At 39.0% G+C, this 18,909-nt stretch overlaps 1 protein-coding gene and 1 pseudogene across 5 annotated transcripts in view; both read right to left on the bottom strand.

The window, feature by feature from the left end:
* The window catches only part of AK9 (adenylate kinase 9), a 119,997-nt gene that overhangs the window by 85,445 nt on the left and 15,643 nt on the right, over window positions 1-18,909 (bottom strand). For all 4 annotated transcript variants that reach the window (XM_082404706.1, XM_082404707.1, XM_082404708.1 and 1 more), the window contains exons 7-12: window positions 15,891-16,079; window positions 13,482-13,610; window positions 9,772-9,846; window positions 5,128-5,226; window positions 1,348-1,487; window positions 1,087-1,267 (exon numbers count right to left, since the gene is read on the bottom strand). In XM_082404706.1, coding sequence (XP_082260832.1) covers window positions 1,087-1,267; window positions 1,348-1,487; window positions 5,128-5,226; window positions 9,772-9,846; window positions 13,482-13,610; window positions 15,891-16,079 — 813 coding nt within the window. The remainder of the gene's footprint in view (window positions 1-1,086; window positions 1,268-1,347; window positions 1,488-5,127; window positions 5,227-9,771; window positions 9,847-13,481; window positions 13,611-15,890; window positions 16,080-18,909) is intronic.
* On the bottom strand, window positions 1,484-4,200 carry LOC309635176 (alpha-2-macroglobulin receptor-associated protein pseudogene; annotated as a pseudogene). The gene has a single exon. The product of its transcript is annotated as an alpha-2-macroglobulin receptor-associated protein pseudogene (transcript).

Raw genomic sequence — 18,909 nt, 5'->3', positions numbered from 1 at the left:
CTTCTGGGGTGCTGGGGTTCCATGTCTGACCTAGGTGGTGGTTATATGGGGGTTTGTTTTGTGATATTTCAATGAGCTTCACTTTTCTGTATGTTTGTCATATTTTACAATAAAAAAGTTATAAGCAAGTAGGAAATGTTACCCCTGTGTTTAAAAGAATAGCATTTGGAATAAATTCAAACTCCTTCCCAGGGCCTGCACTGTCTGACTACATCTTCAGCCATCTCCACCTTGTGCCATTCCTCCTTTCACACTACATGCTCCAACCACAATGGCCTTCATATAATTCCTCTAAATTCCAATCCCTCATCAAACTCTTTGGCTCTATCTTCAAATTATATCCCAAATCTGCCCACTTCTTACTACCTCTACTGCTATCACTCTGGTCTAAGCTAAAAGTAATTTCTCTTCACTTACCGAGGGTGGAGAATAAGATCATTGAGGGGAGGGGTCAAGGAACTGTCAGGTCAAGGTGTTGGGAGGGTAATTTTTGTAGATAGTGAAATCACCAAGAATTATGACAGGAATGAGTGTGTGGAGGAAGGGTCAGTGGGCCAGGAGGGGTGTAACCCAGGGAACAGGAGATGAGTGAAACCAAGAAAGGTAATGGGTGGCACAGTCTGCGTGACATAGCAGTCAAATCTGAGGACTTTCGGGAGTGGCTATGGTCTGGAAGCTGCACTAAAGCAGCAAGGAAGACCCCTTCCCCACTCCAAGCCCAGTGGAACAATTACCCAGTTGACAGTATAAAATTAAGAAAACTGAGCACAGGGAATTCCCTGGCGGTCCAGCAGTTAGGACTCCGTGCTTTCACTGCTGAGGGCCCAGGTTCGATCCCTGGTCAGGGAACTAAGATCCCATAAGCCACACTGTGCGGCTAAAAAAAAATTTTTAATTTAAAAAAAAAAAAGAAGAAAGAAACACCTATCAGGCTGCATCAGAAGAATGATTTATTAAAGCTGGAGTTTGGGGGGTTTAAAAAAAAAAAGAAAACTGAGCACAAATCCTAAAAGTCCTAAAATCCCACAAAGTATAATCAAGTATAGATAGGTAGAAAGCTAGCTAGCTAGCTAGCTAAGTAGTTACCTTTCCTTTGTAATGTTTTGCAAGCAAATTGCTAAGTGTTGTTTTCCCTGAAGACTGAGGTCCAAATATGAACACTTTAAATGGTGGTGCTGGCATAGGTGGAAGAAGATAGGGACGTGGGTTCAATAAAAATGTTTTTAATGCTTCTTCTGATGAAAGACAGTATATTTTACCTAGAAAACTTAAAAAATGCCATTATCATAAACAACTGAAAAGAGGTGTGGGCAAGTTTTTAAATTAAATTCTGAAAATCTTACTTACCTTACAGAAAAATCTGGCAATCCTTGAAAAATGTTACCTTCTTTTAAAGTCACCGGACATGTACGTCCCCATCTGCTTCTCTGCCATCTATATCTTGGTGCAATAAGTTTACAAGCTGCAAGAGTATGGAACAGCTCATCCTGTTAATAGCAAACAACATTAAAAATGTGGGCATAGGGGCTTCCCTGGTGGCGCAGTGGTTGAGAATTTGCCTGCCAATGCAGGGGACATGGGTTCGAGCCCTGGTCTGGGAAGATCCCACATGCCGTGGAGCAACCAGGCCCGTGAGCCACAACTGCTGAGCCTGTGCGTCTGGAGCTTGTGCTCCACAACAAGAGAGGCCGCGACAGTGAGAGGCCCACACACCGCGATGAAGAGTGGCCCCCGCTCGCCGCAACTAGAGAAAGCCCACACACAGAAACGAAGACCCAACACAGACAAAAATGAATGAATAAATAAATAAATAAATAAATAAATAAATAAATAAATAAAATGTGGGCATAAGTTTGGCTGAAATTCACATTATTATTTCATTTCTTATTTTATCATGTTCTACTATTTAAGAAATAATTCAGAAAGGAAATTTTGGTTTTTTTCTCAATTGCAACCATTCTGTACTTGTCCAAAATTTAATAAGACAAATAGTTTTCATTTCTGTTTTAAGACCTTGTTTAAATTTTACTGAGCATTTTCTCTTGTAGGGTAGAATGAGCATAAGGTGGATAGAGCATTTTCTATTATCTGTTTCAGGAAACAGATTCTGAAAAATTCTTATTGAAAAGGTTTGAAAACATACCAGAATCTTAGTTAATTTACATAAGTTTTAAAATAGGAAGATGTTACATGCAGATTTGCATTGACTTAGCTCTTTCATTCTTCTTAAGTGTAAAGTCTCCCTCAGCAATCCTCCATTCGTCACCTGCAGAGTAGCTAAGAACCACTTCTCTACCGACTGCAGACTGCTGAGAGGGTCACTGTCTTAGCGCTACCTTGGCGGGGACAAGAGAACTGGAGGGAAATGACACGGTACGCAACTGCTAGGGGGACAGGTCCAGGCTGGCTCCCTCCCACCTTCAGACGTGGATCTCACATGTATTGCTGGTTCCAGAGCTGACTGTGGAGGACAGATGATAATGGAAGCTCTGGTCTTGCCTGCACTGCTGCAGCATCTGAGGGCAAAGAGGCATGCCGGTTGCGGGGATGTTGCATGGATGTCCCCACCTGAAGGCTGGAAGAAGCTAGATGGGAAGGAAACTGTCAATGCTTAGGGGAGCTGAATGACACTGAGAACCTTGTCGGTGGGGCACATTTGCCTACCACCCTTCTCCATGAGGCCACAGACAATGAGCTAGGGACTGAAACGCACCCAGTTAAGTCAGGAAGCAGGCACTTTTTCCTTATCATCCCTATTTCCTGTCCAAACGTGGAGAAAGTGTTTGAATAGCAGACCATGCTCCTCTCCCAACTTTGAGCCCCCGAGGCTACATATCTAGCGGGGGCTGAGGGGCGATGAGAAGATGAGCTTTCAAATGAGTTTGATTATCACAGCCATAAAAATGATCAGGACTGTCTCTGGTTAAAGGCAGACTGAACACATGCATTTGTGTTTGCTTTTTTCCTAAAACCTTGCAAAAATGACAGCAGAGGAATGAAAAAAGAAATGAACTCACGAGGACACAGAGACTGGGAGAAGAGACCAGAGGAGCTGACAGCTGAGCAGCCGCAGCTATACAGTTTTGTCAACTAGAAAGCAGAAGTATGTAGCAGCCGCAGCTACACACTTTTGTGTGTAGCTCCCTAGGCCCTCAGAGCTCGTTGTGGTGAGCTCTGGAGACCCGGCTGGACAGATCCTGTCAATACTTCTTTACCTTGTAGCCTAGCTCCTTGGTCTTCTCCTCCAACAAGGCGTATCTCTCTGTTCCGTGCCTGCTGCGCTCCCGGTCGCCAACCACGTGTTTGTTCGTGATGAGAAATTTCCAGCTGCTTCTGATAGTGGTTATGCTTTTCGATTTTGGTGTCAAAGTGCTTAAGCTCTTCCCAAAAGGATTCCAGTTTCTTCTCTGTGAAGTTGGCTGACCTGGCCGGGTCCCACAGATCCAGCACCTGGAACTCTGCCTCGGCGCCACAGCCCCGGTGGCCGACTTTCCGCAGGTGGTCGAAGTCCTGGCTGATGTCCCGCAGCCTGTCCTTCAGCTCGGCGTGTCTGCTCTGCAGCACGTTCTCCTGGCCGTGGGTCACGTCGGCGGGACTGACGACGTTTTCCTTAATTTCTTCTGTCCTGCTCAGGGTCTCCAGAAGGACCTTATTCTCCTGGACCTTCTCCCTGTGATGCTGAAACTCCCGCCACGACTGGTTCAGTTCTTCACTGAAAACCTTCCCGGAGGTCTTCGCCTTGTGCCACAGCTTCTCCAGCCGGGGGTCCTCCAGGCTGTGGTCCTCGGCGCCGGGGCTGAGGACGTTGCTGCTCACGGCCGGCCTGGGCGTCGTTTCTCCTGTCCCGACCACACTTGGCCAGGATGACGCTGAGACTGCTAAGTTTTGCTTCTTTCTCTCCATCTACATCTAAGCCTTCAGCCTTCAATCTCTTCCTCTTGAATTCGTCCCTTTTGCGTATGTATCTTGAAGCTCAAGCTTGTATCTTGATCATCATGGAGCGCGGACAATTTCACAGGAGAAAGATTAAGCCGCTGGGCCTCCTCCCACAGCTGATTCAGCTTCTCCTGGCGGAACTACCCCCGACCCGGGCTCTCGCTCCGAGGGCTGCGCGGGCTCGTTCTTATCCCGCGAGAACTTGCCGCCGTGGCCCGCCGCCCGCCAGGCCCGGGCGGCGGCGGCGGCGGCGGCGGCGGCGGCGGCGGCGGCGGCGGCGGCGGCGGCGGCGGCGGCGGCGGCGGCGGCGGCGGCGGCGGCGGCGGTAGGCGGCGGCGGCGGCGGTAGCCGCCGGACCTCGCGCAGTGTCGCTCGGACCCTCCGCGATGCCTTCTTCCTCGTCTGGAAGCCGAGACCCCGGCAACTGCGGGTCGGAAAAGCCCCCAGGTTTTCTGAATACTTTAAATTTTCCCTTCAGTTATGACCTAGAAGAAGTGACTCAGTACAGAGCTTCTGTGTGCATCAGGCCCACCTTTCCTCCTCTTCAGCACCAGTTCGTGTTACATATTCCAGCTATGTTCACCCGTTAAGATCTAGGGATTACACAGTACAGGATAACAAAATGACCTCTTTCCTTAAATTTATTACCATAATTTATTTGAATTATAATATCTATTTATGATTCTGGTATTAGTTTTTTTATTTCTATTTTTATAGGTGAATCTAAACTTCCCAGAATAGATCAAATCCTCCACTTAAAAGTCCTGGTAGCCCTTTTAGCACTTGGCAATTATAATTTGATCACCATCACATCCACAATACATCAGGGCCAGGAACACAGTAGTTATTTTAAAAATTGGTTGAATGATTTGGGGAATGAATGAGTATAGAGTTGAGGGCTTTTATGTCTTTGCTTTCTTTGGTGCTGCAAAATTTTTAAACTGAACTTGGGTTTCTTTATTTCTTATTATTCCTGTGGTTGATTGTTCTGATTTTATTGTCTTTCTTTGTTTCAAAACTTTTGTTGTGTTTAGTGTCTACAAGAATATTGTGCCAATATTACAGCTTCCCAAAAATCAAATCCATTTTTATAAAAGTATCCTGAGAGCCTTTTAAACCTTGAAAGGATACAAATTAAGGTCACAACATACAGTGAAAGGGTAGACTTTCAAACAGTTAAAAATAACTTACATTTTCCATTGTGTCATTAATTTCTTCCTCTGCACTCTGAAGTTTGGTTAAAACAGCTGCTCTTTTTAGGTTCAGATATTTAAGTCGATCCATAACTGTCTAAATTTAAAGAACAAGTCTTTTAATACATTGGCATTTGAACATCTCAAATGTCCTGAAAAAGGCATGAGCTCATGAGTAGAATACTTCCTTGTTCTTCCTAGCTTGTGGTAGTTTGCCGGCAATGTTTGGTGTTGCTTGGCTTGTAGATGCATCACTCCAATCTCTGCCTCTGTTGTGACATAGCCATTTTCTCCCTGTGTTCATGTGTCTCTCCTCTTATAAGGATGCCAGCCATACTGGATTAGGACCCATCCTAATTCACTATGGCCTCACCTTAACTTGATTACATCTGAAAAGATCCTATTTCCAAATAAGGTCATACTTATAGGTATTGAAGGTTAGCTCCTCAACATATATTTTTGGGGACAGGATTCAACCCATGAGAGTCTACCCTTTGGTCCCCAAATATTCATGCCCTTCCCTTGTGAATTCCCTAGTTTATGTGAGAATCCTTATCTCATTGGTATTGAACTTCTCCATGTAACGTTCTGGCCAATAGAATGTGGGCAGAAGTGCCAGGGTGCCATTGCCGGCCGGGGCCTTAATAGGCTTGGCAAGTTTCAACCAGGCCTATTGGAACTTCTGCCCTTTACCTTGAGGAAAGTGTGTCCCAGGTTGTAAAAAGTAGTCAAATTCTGGATATATTTTGAAGAAGAAGCCTGCTGTATATGCTGATGGGTTGGATGTGGGATATGAGAAAAAGAGAGGAGCATCTGGAAGGATGGATGTGACATATACTGAGAGGGGAAAACTGTGGGAGGAGTGTATTTGTGGCAGGGTGGTGGTGATGGCGGATCAGGAGTTTTATCTTGCACATTTAATCTGAGATGACAATTATACATCCAATTGGATATATTGGATATATTTATTAGCAGTTGATTATACAAGTGTGAAATTCAGGGGAAAGGTCTGGGATAGTAATATGAATTTAAGAGTTGCCAGCATTTAGAAGGTATTTAAAGCCATTGGGTTGGATGAAGTCTCCTAAGAAATGAGGGTAGACAGAGGAGAGTGCTCAAGGAATGAGTTCTGGGATCCTCCAATTCTAGAGGTTAGAGATGTAGAGTGTAGAGGTAGAATAAACTATAGTAGTGTGGGGTCCCAGAAGACAAGGGAAGAAAGGAGCAGGAAGGAAGAAGTGATGAGCTGGGTCAAATATTGCTTCTAGGTGAATTAGATGAAGACCAAATAGTCACCACTGGCTTTGATCAGGAGATCACGGATGATCTTGGCAAGAGCATATTCTAAGTGAGGAGCTTCTCCCTAATTTGGTTGCACCACCAGCATTATTACTTATGTGGCCACCAACCATATCAAACTAAAAATCTGGGCATTGCTTCTGACTTTTCTCTCTCCCTGTCCTCCTACATTAAGTAGCTCCCAGGTCTGTCTTCTGTCCATTCCCACAGTCACTACCCTGGGTTAAACCACCATCTCTTATCTGATGTGCTGCAAAAGTCAGAACTAGTCTTCCTCCCACCAACCTGCTTCTCCTCAGTATTTCCTTTGCATTGCAGTCTGAGGGATCTTTCTTAAATGGAAGTAGAAGCATTTTACTCTGTGGCTTAAAACCTTTCACTGGCAGCCCACTCTCTCATGATGAGGTCTAAACTCTTCAGCATGGCTTATGAGGCCTTTCTTGATGCCACCCCTGCTTAATCCTAAAGTTCTGGCACTATTCCACTCCTCCTTCTCCATCCCCCTAAAAACTCCAACATCTTCCAGTCCTGCGTTCACTTCCTAGAACTCACTATGCTCTTTTTTGCCTCTGGGGCTTCACACAGACCCTTCCCTCAGCCTGGAACACTGTCCCACCTTCCTCCCCTCACCAGCCCTCATGGTCTAATTCTTACTCATCCTTAGAGTTTCAATGTAGAAATAATTACAGACACATGGCCTTCCTCACGAGATTAGGTCCTGTCCTTTTGCCATGAGCTCCTATAGTACCTTGTACCTCCCGGATGATAACACAAACTGCCCTTTAAATATTTATTTTCCCCCAACATAATGGATACTGTATGAGGGGAGGGACTCATCTGACCCCTTCCCATCTGTATCCCTAAGAGCTTATCATAATGCTGCACACCTATTAGGTGTTTAAGAAATAGGTAATGTATTTTTGTATTATTTTGTATTGTATGTTTTTTGTTTTTATTTTTTTTATGTACTGTATATTTTTGTATTTTGTAATTTTTACGATGCATATTATTTTGTATTATTTTTGTATTTTATACTTTTGTGTTTTCTGGTTATTTTAAAGCCATGAGTGTGTACAACTTTTAAATCAGAATGCAGATATTTAAAAAAAGAAAAACAAGCTTATAGATACAGAAAGCAGATTGGTGGCTGCCAGAGGTGGGGGGTGGAGGATGGGAGGTGGACAAAATGGTTGAAGGAATTCAAAAGTATAAACTTTCAGTTATAAAATAAATAAGTCCTGGGGATGTAGTGTACAGAATGGTGATTATAGTTGATAGTACTATATTGCCTATTGGAAAGTTGCTAAGAGAATACATCTTAAAAGTTCTCATCATAAGAAAAAGAATTCTTTATGTATGGTGTCAGATGTTAGCTAGGCTTATTGTGGTGATCATTTCACAGTATATACAAATATCAAACCATTATGTTGTATACCTGAAACTAATATAATGTTGTATGTCAATTATACCTCAGTTTAAAAAAAAAGAATGAAGATATTTACATTTTTGGGGAAAAAAAAAAGTACCTTCTCTTCCTTACATTCTAAGTGGGAAGTTATCACATGAAATGTATTTAAATGATGTATTTAGTATGGTTACCATAAACAGAAGAATTACTATTATGTTTTAGCCAAAAATCATGCATTAGTCTTTCAAATTCACATATTTAAAAAAACCCCTTTCCCAAACATATTTTGCTTTTTTTCTGATCATAAACATCTTGAACAAAAATCTTTCTGTATATCTCCATGTATTTCCTTAGAATAAATTACTAGAAATTGGGCCTCTTTGGACAGATGATAGACATTTAAAAAAATCTTTTGGGTACATATATGCCTTATTATTTTCCAGGAAGATTGTGCCCTGTATGCTCCTACCGAAAGGGTATTAAGAGCATTTCGCAAACCCTCCCCACAATCCTGGATATTGGATAAATTTGTTAAATCTGCTAAGAAAATGCTGCTTTATTCTTTGTGCTGTTTGCATTTCTTTGACTAATAATATGATTATAGAAGTTTAAAAAAATATATTATTAGACATTTCTTTCTAAATTACCTGCTCATGCCCTTTGCCTGTTTTTCTATCGAGATATTTGCTTTTTTCCTATTGAAATATCAGAAGTTTTAAAATATTTACAAAAGGTACTCAGCATTTGTTTATAATTAGTATGGAAACTATTTCCCCTCATTGTCATTTGTTTAATAGTGAAAATAATATTGTATTTTAAAATATGCATATATTCTTTTTAAAAAAAGCTTTATTGAGATATAATTCATATACCATATAATTCCTCCATTTAAAGTGTACAATTAAATGGTTTTTAGAATATTCAGAATTGTGCAACCATCACCACAATTAATCCTAGAACATTTTCATCACCCCCAAAATATACCCTTTACCCATTAGTAGTCACTCCACATTTATCTTGGGATCTCCCACAGTGGTAGACCCACGCCCCCCACCCACTGCCACTAAGGAACCACTTATCCATTTTTTGTCTTTATAGATTTGCCTATTTTGGACATTTCATGTAAATGGAATCATATGATGTGTGATCTTTTGTAACTTTTCTTCTACTTAGCCTGTGTTCAAGATTCATCCATGTTGTAGCATGTGTCAATACTTCATTCCTTTTTATTGCTGAATAATATTCCATCGTATGAGTATACCACATTTTATTTATCCATTCATCAGTTAATGGACATGTGGGTTGTTTCTACCTTTGGGCTATTGTGAATAGTGCTGCTATGAATATTCATGCACAAATTTTCATTTGAACACCTATTTTCAATTCTTTTGGGTATATACCTAGGAGGTGAATTGATGAGTCATGTGGTAACTCCATGTTTAACCTTTTGAGGAACTGCCAAACTGTTTTCCAAAGTGGCCACACCATTTACAATCCTACCAACTATGTATGGGTGTTCCAATTTTTCTACATCCTCACCAACACTTGTTATTTATTGTCTGTTTTGTTTTTTGTTTTTAATTTTAGCCATCTTAGTGGATTTGAAGTTGTATCTCATTATGGCTTTGGTTTGCATTTCCCTATGGCTCATGTTAAGCATCGTATCCTGTGTCTATTGGCTGTTATCTGCTTTTCCTTTTCTTTGAGGCACTTTTGGTCACACAGAGATTTTAAATTCAAATGCAGTTTTGATTTAAATATGGACAGATGAATAAATACCACATCAAAATTTTAAGTGTCAAGATGAATTTTTCAAAAATAAATGGTATTAAAAAAGTAAATCTATTTCCTATATTTATTAAAATAAGTATAATCCAGTCAATACTTTTTTGATTTTCCAAACTGTGGCATATTCTTACTGAGCATTGCACTTACCGTGAAGAGCTCCTCTGGGGGCTTATTTCCGTCTAGCTCAATGAGATACTGGGAATCGTGCTCAGCCATTACTTCCTGCAGATAGTTGAAAAGAAGCCTCATCATTCAAGATCATTGGCAAAAGATCAGAATCTTAATATACCATGAAGAAATATTTAAAGCTAAATTATTTGCTTTATACATGACATAATAGATGTTATTTTCAGGAGAGCTTTTACAAAAGCCTAAACTAGTCTTCTTACCATGAATTTTACTCTCTTTCTGTTTTTTCCATTTTTTTCTACAGTGAAGTCTTAGAGTCTTTCCCAATAGAAGTGTTTTGGGGCATCTATCTCTCTGTGTATATTCATAGAATAATTTCTACCAAGCTGCTAGCTGAAAAATGGGGTTGGTTCATTTCACTTTTTATTCCCCTGGCTGTGGGTGATGTTCAGTATCCAGATATCCATCTCTGTAAACTGCCAAACCATAACCTCTGTGCAATTTTCCGTTAGACTCTTTCTTCTGCTTGACATTCATGGAGAATCTTTAGCCCTTATCTGCCATATGGTTTGTAAATGTTTTACCTTGCTATGATTTATCTTTTGACTTTGTTTATGGTATCTTTTACAATATAAAATATTTTTATGATGAAATCTGTTCTCATTGTTTCTGGATTTCCTTCCTTGCTTAAATTAGATTTTCTCTATCTCAAGGATATATTCATATTCTTGTAAATTTTCTTCCACTATTTTTTTACTATTAAAATCTAAAATCCAAGGGATTTTATTTTTTTACATTGGCAATGTTGAACTCTATCTGAGTCTTGTGTTCCCAGAAAGTAGGGATGGTGGGGAGATAAGACCCACCTCTACCTTTCCTCAAAGACTCGGTTAAGATCCATCTCTATCTTTTTTCATGATTCCCATAGGACCTGAGGATGGCTCCCTTGTTTACCTGCCTCCATAAAACCCCAGCCCCCTTACTTTTCTTTGAGAAAGTTCTCCTTAGTGAACATTCTCCCTGTTGCAATAGTCTGAACAAAATCATCTCCTTAAATGTCCAGTACATTTTGTCTTTCGTAATACTGTGCAAGGTTAGGTTCTAAGTATTTCTTTTCTTCTAGACAGAAGGCACATTATGCCTGCATTATTTATTTAACCATAAATAACCATGTTCTGAACAAGGAAGTACATTATGCTTTTCTGCATTTCAGATACTTTGCTTAAGCTAGATTCTTAAGAATGGACTTACTAAGTCTAAGGGTAGGAACAATCCTAAGGCTAAAGATCCTATACCAGGTCCGACCGGGAGTCAAGCTGGGATTCGAAGACAGGCAAGAATGAGGACTTAGCCTTGGGTTACTCCTGAAGTAGGATATAAGCCAGAAAATGATGCAAGTTACTTTGCTCCCACTTGCTTTCCTCATGTCTTTTGAAGGAACACTGAATTTTGGTGGTATTGGCCTTCCAAGTGAATTGACATCTCAGCCAGGTCAGAGGAGACTGGAATTGCAGGATCATACCTTTGAAGGCTCTCCCACCTCCCTCCACACACACCAGCACCTTGGAATTACCTTACAAGGCAAGCTATATACTATTCAGCAAGCATCACCTAGGCCTAATGTCTAGGTTCTTGGCTTTGAAATTCTTGCTCTGCTGGCACCAGGGCACTCAATTCTTATCTATGCTTTGCTGCAGGGCTTAGAATTTTTCCACTTCTGGGCTTTTTTCAGACAAGCTGTCTAAAAACCACCATACTAATTTATATTCCTTTCAGCAGGGTATGACAGTGTTTGCTTTACCATATATACTTGCTAGAATTAGTAATTCTTATTCCTTGTTCATCTTTTAAAATTTGATCATGGATATATCTCTTAATTTAGATTAGCATTTCTTTATTATCAGTAAAGCTGAACATTTTTCTACAGGCTTGTTACCCTTTTGTCTTTCATTTTTGTGAACTGTCTGCTCATATTTCTTGCCCATTTATCATCAGGAGGGTGAGACCTTACAGGTTTTAGAAAAATCATTTCTATGACCTTTTTTTTTCACACTTTAAAAATTGAAGAATAGTTGATTAACAATGTTGTGTTAATTTCTGCTGTACAGCAAAGTGATTCAGTTATACATATATATACATTCTTTTTTTTATATTCTTTTCCATTGTGGTTTATCACAGGATATTGGATATAGTTCCCTGTGCTATACAGTAGGACCTTGTTATTTATCCATTCTATATACACTGGTTTGCATCTGCTAACCCCAAACTCCCACTCCATCCCTCCCCCACCCACCCTCCCCTTTGTTAACCCTGTCTGTTCTCTATGTCTGTGAGTCTATGACCTTTTAATATATCAAAGCTTTGAATCTTTTATCATAGTTGATGTGGATATTTTTCTAGTTTGTTGTCTTTTAATTTGAGTGAGGTGTTTCTTAAAAAATTATTTCCAGAAGCTTTACATGTAATGAAACTGAAGCTGTCATTCTGTTTCCTTTGTGATCTCATCACTTGTTCAGCTGACCATCTGTTAAGCATTTACCACTCGCCAGAATTTGGGCACTGCACTGGGCATTGGTGATGCTAGGATGTGAGACCTGGTCCCTATCCAACCCCCTGCCCATGAATATAGTTTTCTAATCTTCTGAATCTGATATTAATTATGCTTTATTTGATACCCAATGCCAGCCACTTAAGGAATATGTAGAATATTTTTGTTGAAGGAGAAAGAATATTATAGATAGACATGTAAATTACACTTAAGAAGCTATGTTTAAAGGCCAGGGATGGAAGAATAAGAAGGGAGGAATCAAAGTCATACATAAGAAAACAAAAGTACTGAATCATTATGCTGTACACCTGAAACTAACACAGTATTGTAAATCAACTATATTTCAATAAAAAAAGAAACCAATTTGATTCTCATTTTTTGGCAGGGGGGTGGGCAGTGGGAATGAAAATGATCCACTCATTTGTCTCTAAAAATATATAAACATTATAAAACAGCATGAAACAAATTATTTTAGTTTCTCTATCAGATGGGAAGAGGTAATTTGAGGACTGTTTTTTATTTTTCTTTGTATTTCCATTGCTTAGCATGGTATCTGGCCAAATACCAGATAATAAATGTTTGTTGAATAAATCTCCCACACAAATTGGGCAGAGTCTACCCTGGATTTTTAACCATAAAAATATGCTTTTCAATAATCATAATTTCAGTAATCATACTTTTAAATGCTAATTATTTTAATTAAAATTTTCCTATTATAATATATAATGGCCTTATCATGTTTACAAATAATCATCTTTGAATGGGATAAACAGAGAAACCAGTCTGGGATAGCTCTTCTTTAGACTGCAATTTAACTAAATTAACAATTCCTTTTAGAATAAAAGATACACCTTAAGTGTACATGTGTTTTGATAAACCCATAAATGCTTTCACAAAACAATCTCTTGACATGGACTTTCCAACCTCCAACCATAAATAAATTCCCCTAATGACTTTTGAAAAATGCAATTTTCAGCAACATTTCTGCTTCGTAAGAGTAAAATAATATTGTTCTGTGAAACAGCTTTTGGAATGCAACCTTATTCTGGTAGCATTTTACCAAGCTCAAGAGGAGGAGAATCAGGCAGATAATACATGAAGTGAAGAAATGTGAAAGTTATTTCAGGGATAAAACACAAATATCAACATTCCCATTTTCAGCAATACATCTTGTTCTTACTTCTAAAGGGTGAAGAATTATTTCCTTATAAAGTTTAACAGTGTGTTCAATATTTTCCAAATAATCCTCAGGCCTCTGAACTAGATGTTGAAGAATTTCAGCCACCACCTGCATTTCAGCAATAAATGCCTAAATGGAAAAGATGTTAAATATCTTTATGTTAATCGTTACTTTATTTACAAGTCATATCCCTCCCTCCTTATACCTAGATGCCCTTTTGGGATGAGAAGAAGGGAGAAGGGGAGATTAGCAACAGGGTTTTTATTTTAGAGAGATAGAACACCCCTGAAGTTCCTTTATCAGATGGAATAAAGCTTTAAATTGACTTGGATACTTACTAATTTCTTTTTGCTCCCCAATAAGTAGGGAAGAGAAAAGGAATAACATCAGATTTTTAGAGACAAAGAAATTAGATTTTCTATGAATACCTGAGCTTGTAGCTCATTCATTCATTGATTCATTCATTTAGTAAAGCTTAAGTGCCTACTCTGTGCCAGACACTGTTCTAGGAGCTCGAGAGATGACAGAGAACAAAACTGGGGAACAGAACAGAACTGAGCCCTGGGGCTCAGAGAGCACATGTCCCAATTGAGGAAGACAGAGTATAAACAAGTAGACAAATAAATACATCACAGGTTAGGCTGTGGTGGTAAGAGCTAAGAAGAAAGATGATGCAGGGGAGAGGGGATGGAGAGTGATGGGAGAAGGTGGTCATGAAAGGGTTCTCTGAAGAAGTGACATTTGAGTAGAGCCACACAGATTTCTGGAGAAAGAATATTTCAAGGCAGAGGAAATAGTATGTGTAAAAGTTCTCAGCCCAAGGCCTGGTAGGCATTCAATATCATATTTATTGTCTTATTATCATATTTATTATCTTAATTACAATGATATGCTTTATTCAGGGTAAAATGACACACTTTTATTCCTATTTGCTGTGAGGTTTACCTTTTTTAAAAAATCTGGTATAGATGCTGACTGTTATCTAATGCCTTATTTGCACAGGGAAGATTATATTTTTAAATGGGCTGTCTTATATTAACAGTTTTTTGAAATTGAGATGTAATTGACATATAACATTACATTAGTTTCAGGTGTACAATATAATGATTCAATACAGTTGATCTTTGGGCAACGTGAATTTGAACTGCATGGGTCCACTTATAGGAGGATATTTTTCAATAGTAAATACCATACTACTATATGATCTGCGGTTGTTAGGATGTAGAACCGCAGATACGGAGGTCTGATTGTAAAGTTAACTTGGATTTTTAACTGCATGGAGGGTCAGTGCCCCCACCCTGGAGTTGTTCCAGGGTCAACTGTATTTGTACATATTGTGAGATGATCACAATAAGTCTAGTTAACCTCCATCATCATACATAGTTACAATTTTTTTCTTGTGATGAGAACTTTTAAGATCTACTCTTAAGTGAAAGAATGAATGTCAAAAATTCATTTAACCTATTAGTGAGGGAACCAGCAGGATGACAAAGCTGAAGTATCTATAATAACTGAAATCAGAGTGCAAAGTTTGATATCCTGCTTAATATCCTACAGGGCAATAAAACTGTAGCCTTTGGGGCTTATCTTTTCCACTAGACAAATGATTTGCGATGTAGCCATCTACAAATTAACATCTGACTTCACAGAGTCTAGGCCCTAATAGAAATAGTATTTATTCATAATAATTTACAAATTATAGAAATTATTTTAAATTATTAAACATTATAAATAAATAAATTTATAATAGAAATCACAGGTATATTTCAGTAGGGCAAGGACTGGCAAACTATGACCTGTCCCACCCCAGTGGGCTAAATCCAGCCCATCACCTATTAACAGATTTCTTTATATCAGTTTTCCTCATTAAGTCATGGTAGAAGATTCTTTTGAGGCCCTATTGCATTATGCTTACTAGTACTGAATTTAGGATTGTTGTATCAACATTATATGTGAAATTGTGCTATAGCTTTCTTTTCATGTGCTCTCTTTGTCAGAGTTTGAAAGCAGGGTTATTCTAACTTCATAAATTGGATTCTGACTGGGCTACCTTCTTCCCCATATTACACTTGTCTTACATTGTTCTAACTCCTCACTCTAGCTTACATAGTGCTTGACACATAGTAGGTGACCAGTGACTCTCTGTTGCTATGAAATGAAGCAGATTAGCTGTCAGGATATGGAGGGACTTCCATACTGACAAGAAGGATGACCTTAAACTTGATGACCTCTACATTATGATCTAATGGTTCTTGAAAACATAAAATATTTTTGCTACTTCCTCCAGACTAAATGAAAACTTAAAGAAAGTGTAATTTTCTCTAGTAGCTGCTAATTTTTATTATTTATACTATCATTTAATTTAATTATAGCAGTTTAAAAGTGTAGTATCTGGTATGGGGATATTACCTCTTCTTCTTCTTGCTCTTCTTCCTCTTCCCTTTCCTCTTCTCCTTTTCCTTCCTTTTGGGCTTCTTTCTTCTTTTTCCTATGACTCTCAATGACTTCAGGATCCCACTGATCTCTTGTGAATATGTATCCTGTACTACTGTGCTGCCTTTGCCCCGAAATTCTTTGGCATAAATCATAGTCAGGACACTAAGGAACAACATTAGTAATTACACAAAACATTTTGAATATGCCTTTACTTCCTATTCACATATTATGCAGTATATAAACTCCCAAATTCCTCAAAACCCTGAGCAAATTCAATACTGTAAATGGCATTTTGAATCAGATTTTATCATCTACCAAGAGAGGCACAAGATACAACTTTTATGCTATGACAACACTTTTCTTTACCCAAAAGTAATACATGTGAGAAAGTATCAGAAGCTTTAAGATTAAAAAAAAAAAAAGAGGGTTAGAATAACCCTCTTAGTAGAAAGAGCCAGAGAAATAGAATAGAAAATCAATTTAGTCAGCAAAGGTACACAGGAGGATTCTGTCAGATTAGTTTGAAAAGGCTGAGAATGGATGAAAATGGCAGAATAGCCACAATCTTCTGACAAAAAAATATATCTTGTATTTATAGTATTTACTATCATTTACAGCTTTATGGATGAAGTATTTCATAAAATAGCATCAATGAATGGGACCTGAAAGGTCATCTAGTTTAGTCTAACCTTTTCATTTTGTAAATGAGAAAACTGAATCTGGATAGTAAAAAAGGCCAAAACCAAAGTCTATGAGTAATTTTCTCATTTCAAGTGCTTCCACGTGTGTAATATTTTACTCAATTCTTAAACTAACCCTGTAAGAGAAGTAATACAATATTATGATTAAAGCCATTTTGCAGATCAGAGAAGGACTGCTCTGGCAGGGTAAGGTCACAATGTCATGAGGGGAAACAACAACTCGGGACCAGGTCTTCTGATCTGTAGCCCACCCTCTGTGACACATTATTAATGATAAACTAAGGTTTTGAGCTATAAATCCTGCTCTGAATATTTTTCACGATAAACTCTGGATGACATTCTATAGTAGTGATTCTCAAACATTAGAGTGTAACTGTATACAGAGGACCGTAAAAAAAAAGATTTCTGCTTCCCCTGTGATTTATTGTCTGGAGTGAGGCTCAGACATTTTAACAAACATCGTCAGTGATTCTGATGCCAACAGTTCATGCATCACACTTTTGAGAACCAAAGGAAGCAAGAAACTTTAGAACTTTTCGTGCTCATTTTCTGATTTCTTCAGACTACTTCTATATGGAGATGGGATGGGTATTTACTGAGGCAAGACTTTTATTTAGGGTTTCTAATTTTTTCACAAAAAAAGATCTCAACCCATTCTGGTAATTAACAAAACCACATGTATATTTGCCCTCATTTGGCAACCCAGAATACCCACATTGTGGGTCCTTGACAAAGGCTATTGTCTCCTGTTTTCACTTATAGGAAGTGATTTATTAATCTTAGGGTGAATCTGAAGGTATGCCTGGGAGCAGTGATCCTCAAACTTCAGCAGCAACCGCGTAAACTGGAGGGCTTTTCAACACAGACAGCTGGATGCTACCCCAACAGTTTCTGTAGTTCTGGGGTGCTCCCTGAGAATCTGCATTTCCAACAAGCTTCTTGAGTGCTGCTAATGCAGTTGGCTCTCGGACCAAATTCTGAGAACCACTGCTGTAGTAGATCACAGGCCCTTAACGTTCTTTTTTTTTTTTTTTTTTTTCTCAGTATACAGACCTCTTTGGAATATGATGAAAGCCATAGGCTTTTGCTTCAGAAAAATGTCCATACACATAAAATTTGCATATAGTTTCAGAATGTTCATGGATGCTTAAGGATTCATGGATCCCAGGCTAAAAACTTCTGGTCTAGAAATCCCAGACTCTATCCCCAAATAAGGCCAAACCATCAGAGAAGTGTGTGCTGTACTGAAGTTCTATCTCACATGAGGCCCTCTGATTATGCCCCAGCTACCTGTGGAAACTGCCATGGACACCCACCATCACACAATATCAATGGGGTTAAGGACTTCATTCTCTACATTAACAATCCTTTTGCTGAGACCCATGTAAGATATAGCTCTCATTTTGTTTTTCCTGAGGAATGGCTTGTCTTTTCATGGGCAATGTGAATTTTATATAACTGGTCACATTTCCCCTTCTGCTTTGGTTCATCAAACTTAGAACCAAATTTATGACCCAAATTTAGTGAGTATTTGGAGCCTTATGGCCTGTATATCTGTGTTCTTATTCCACCCAGTCTTAATTTCCTATATATGTGTTCCATGGCCTAGACTTTATATTTGGTTTCAGTTAATTGTTTGAGATTTTTTTTCTTCTCTCCATTATACATATGTTCACATGGGTGACATTCTGAAGGTCACACAGGGATTTTGATTGGCCTCTGACCATGACATTGGGCTGGGGCTGCAGATGACACCACACCCATCACTGAATGCCACCTGTCTGTCACAGCTAACCCAAACACACCACTGAGTCCCTGCACCCGAGCTGAGGACCATCTAATTTAGTTTGAGTTGTCAAACCCTTTGGGGAATCAGGCAGGGTATTGTTATAAACGGTTATCATTCATGTTCATATAAACAAGTGGTCCTCACCTCACTGCATTCTTACCACAACCCTATGAAGCAGCAATCTTTGTATCATCTTTGTGAAGAGGAAATTGAGGCTCCTAAATGTGATTTACCATGTTCTACAGTTGGTAAAGGAGAGAAATGGGAACAGGACCAACCCATCAGTGTTCTTTAACATTTGTACATCCAAATCATTCGTTCATTCTTTCATTTTATTTAACTGGCAAACGTATTAGGTACCACTTATTGTGCTAGTTGAGGTTTACAGGAGTGAGACATGGTTCCCGCCTCCAAGTAAGGCAGAGTCTAGAAGAAAATGGACAATTACAATACAGTGAGGTAAGATGATAGAAAAGAGCAACATGAACGGTCATCAGAGAAG

Source organism: Balaenoptera borealis (genome assembly GCF_965194805.1).
Source record: "Balaenoptera borealis genome assembly, chromosome: 9".
Classification (NCBI taxonomy): domain Eukaryota; kingdom Metazoa; phylum Chordata; class Mammalia; order Artiodactyla; family Balaenopteridae; genus Balaenoptera; species Balaenoptera borealis.
Note: the sequence above shows the minus strand (reverse complement) of the source record. Positions and strands in the feature narration are given on the sequence as shown.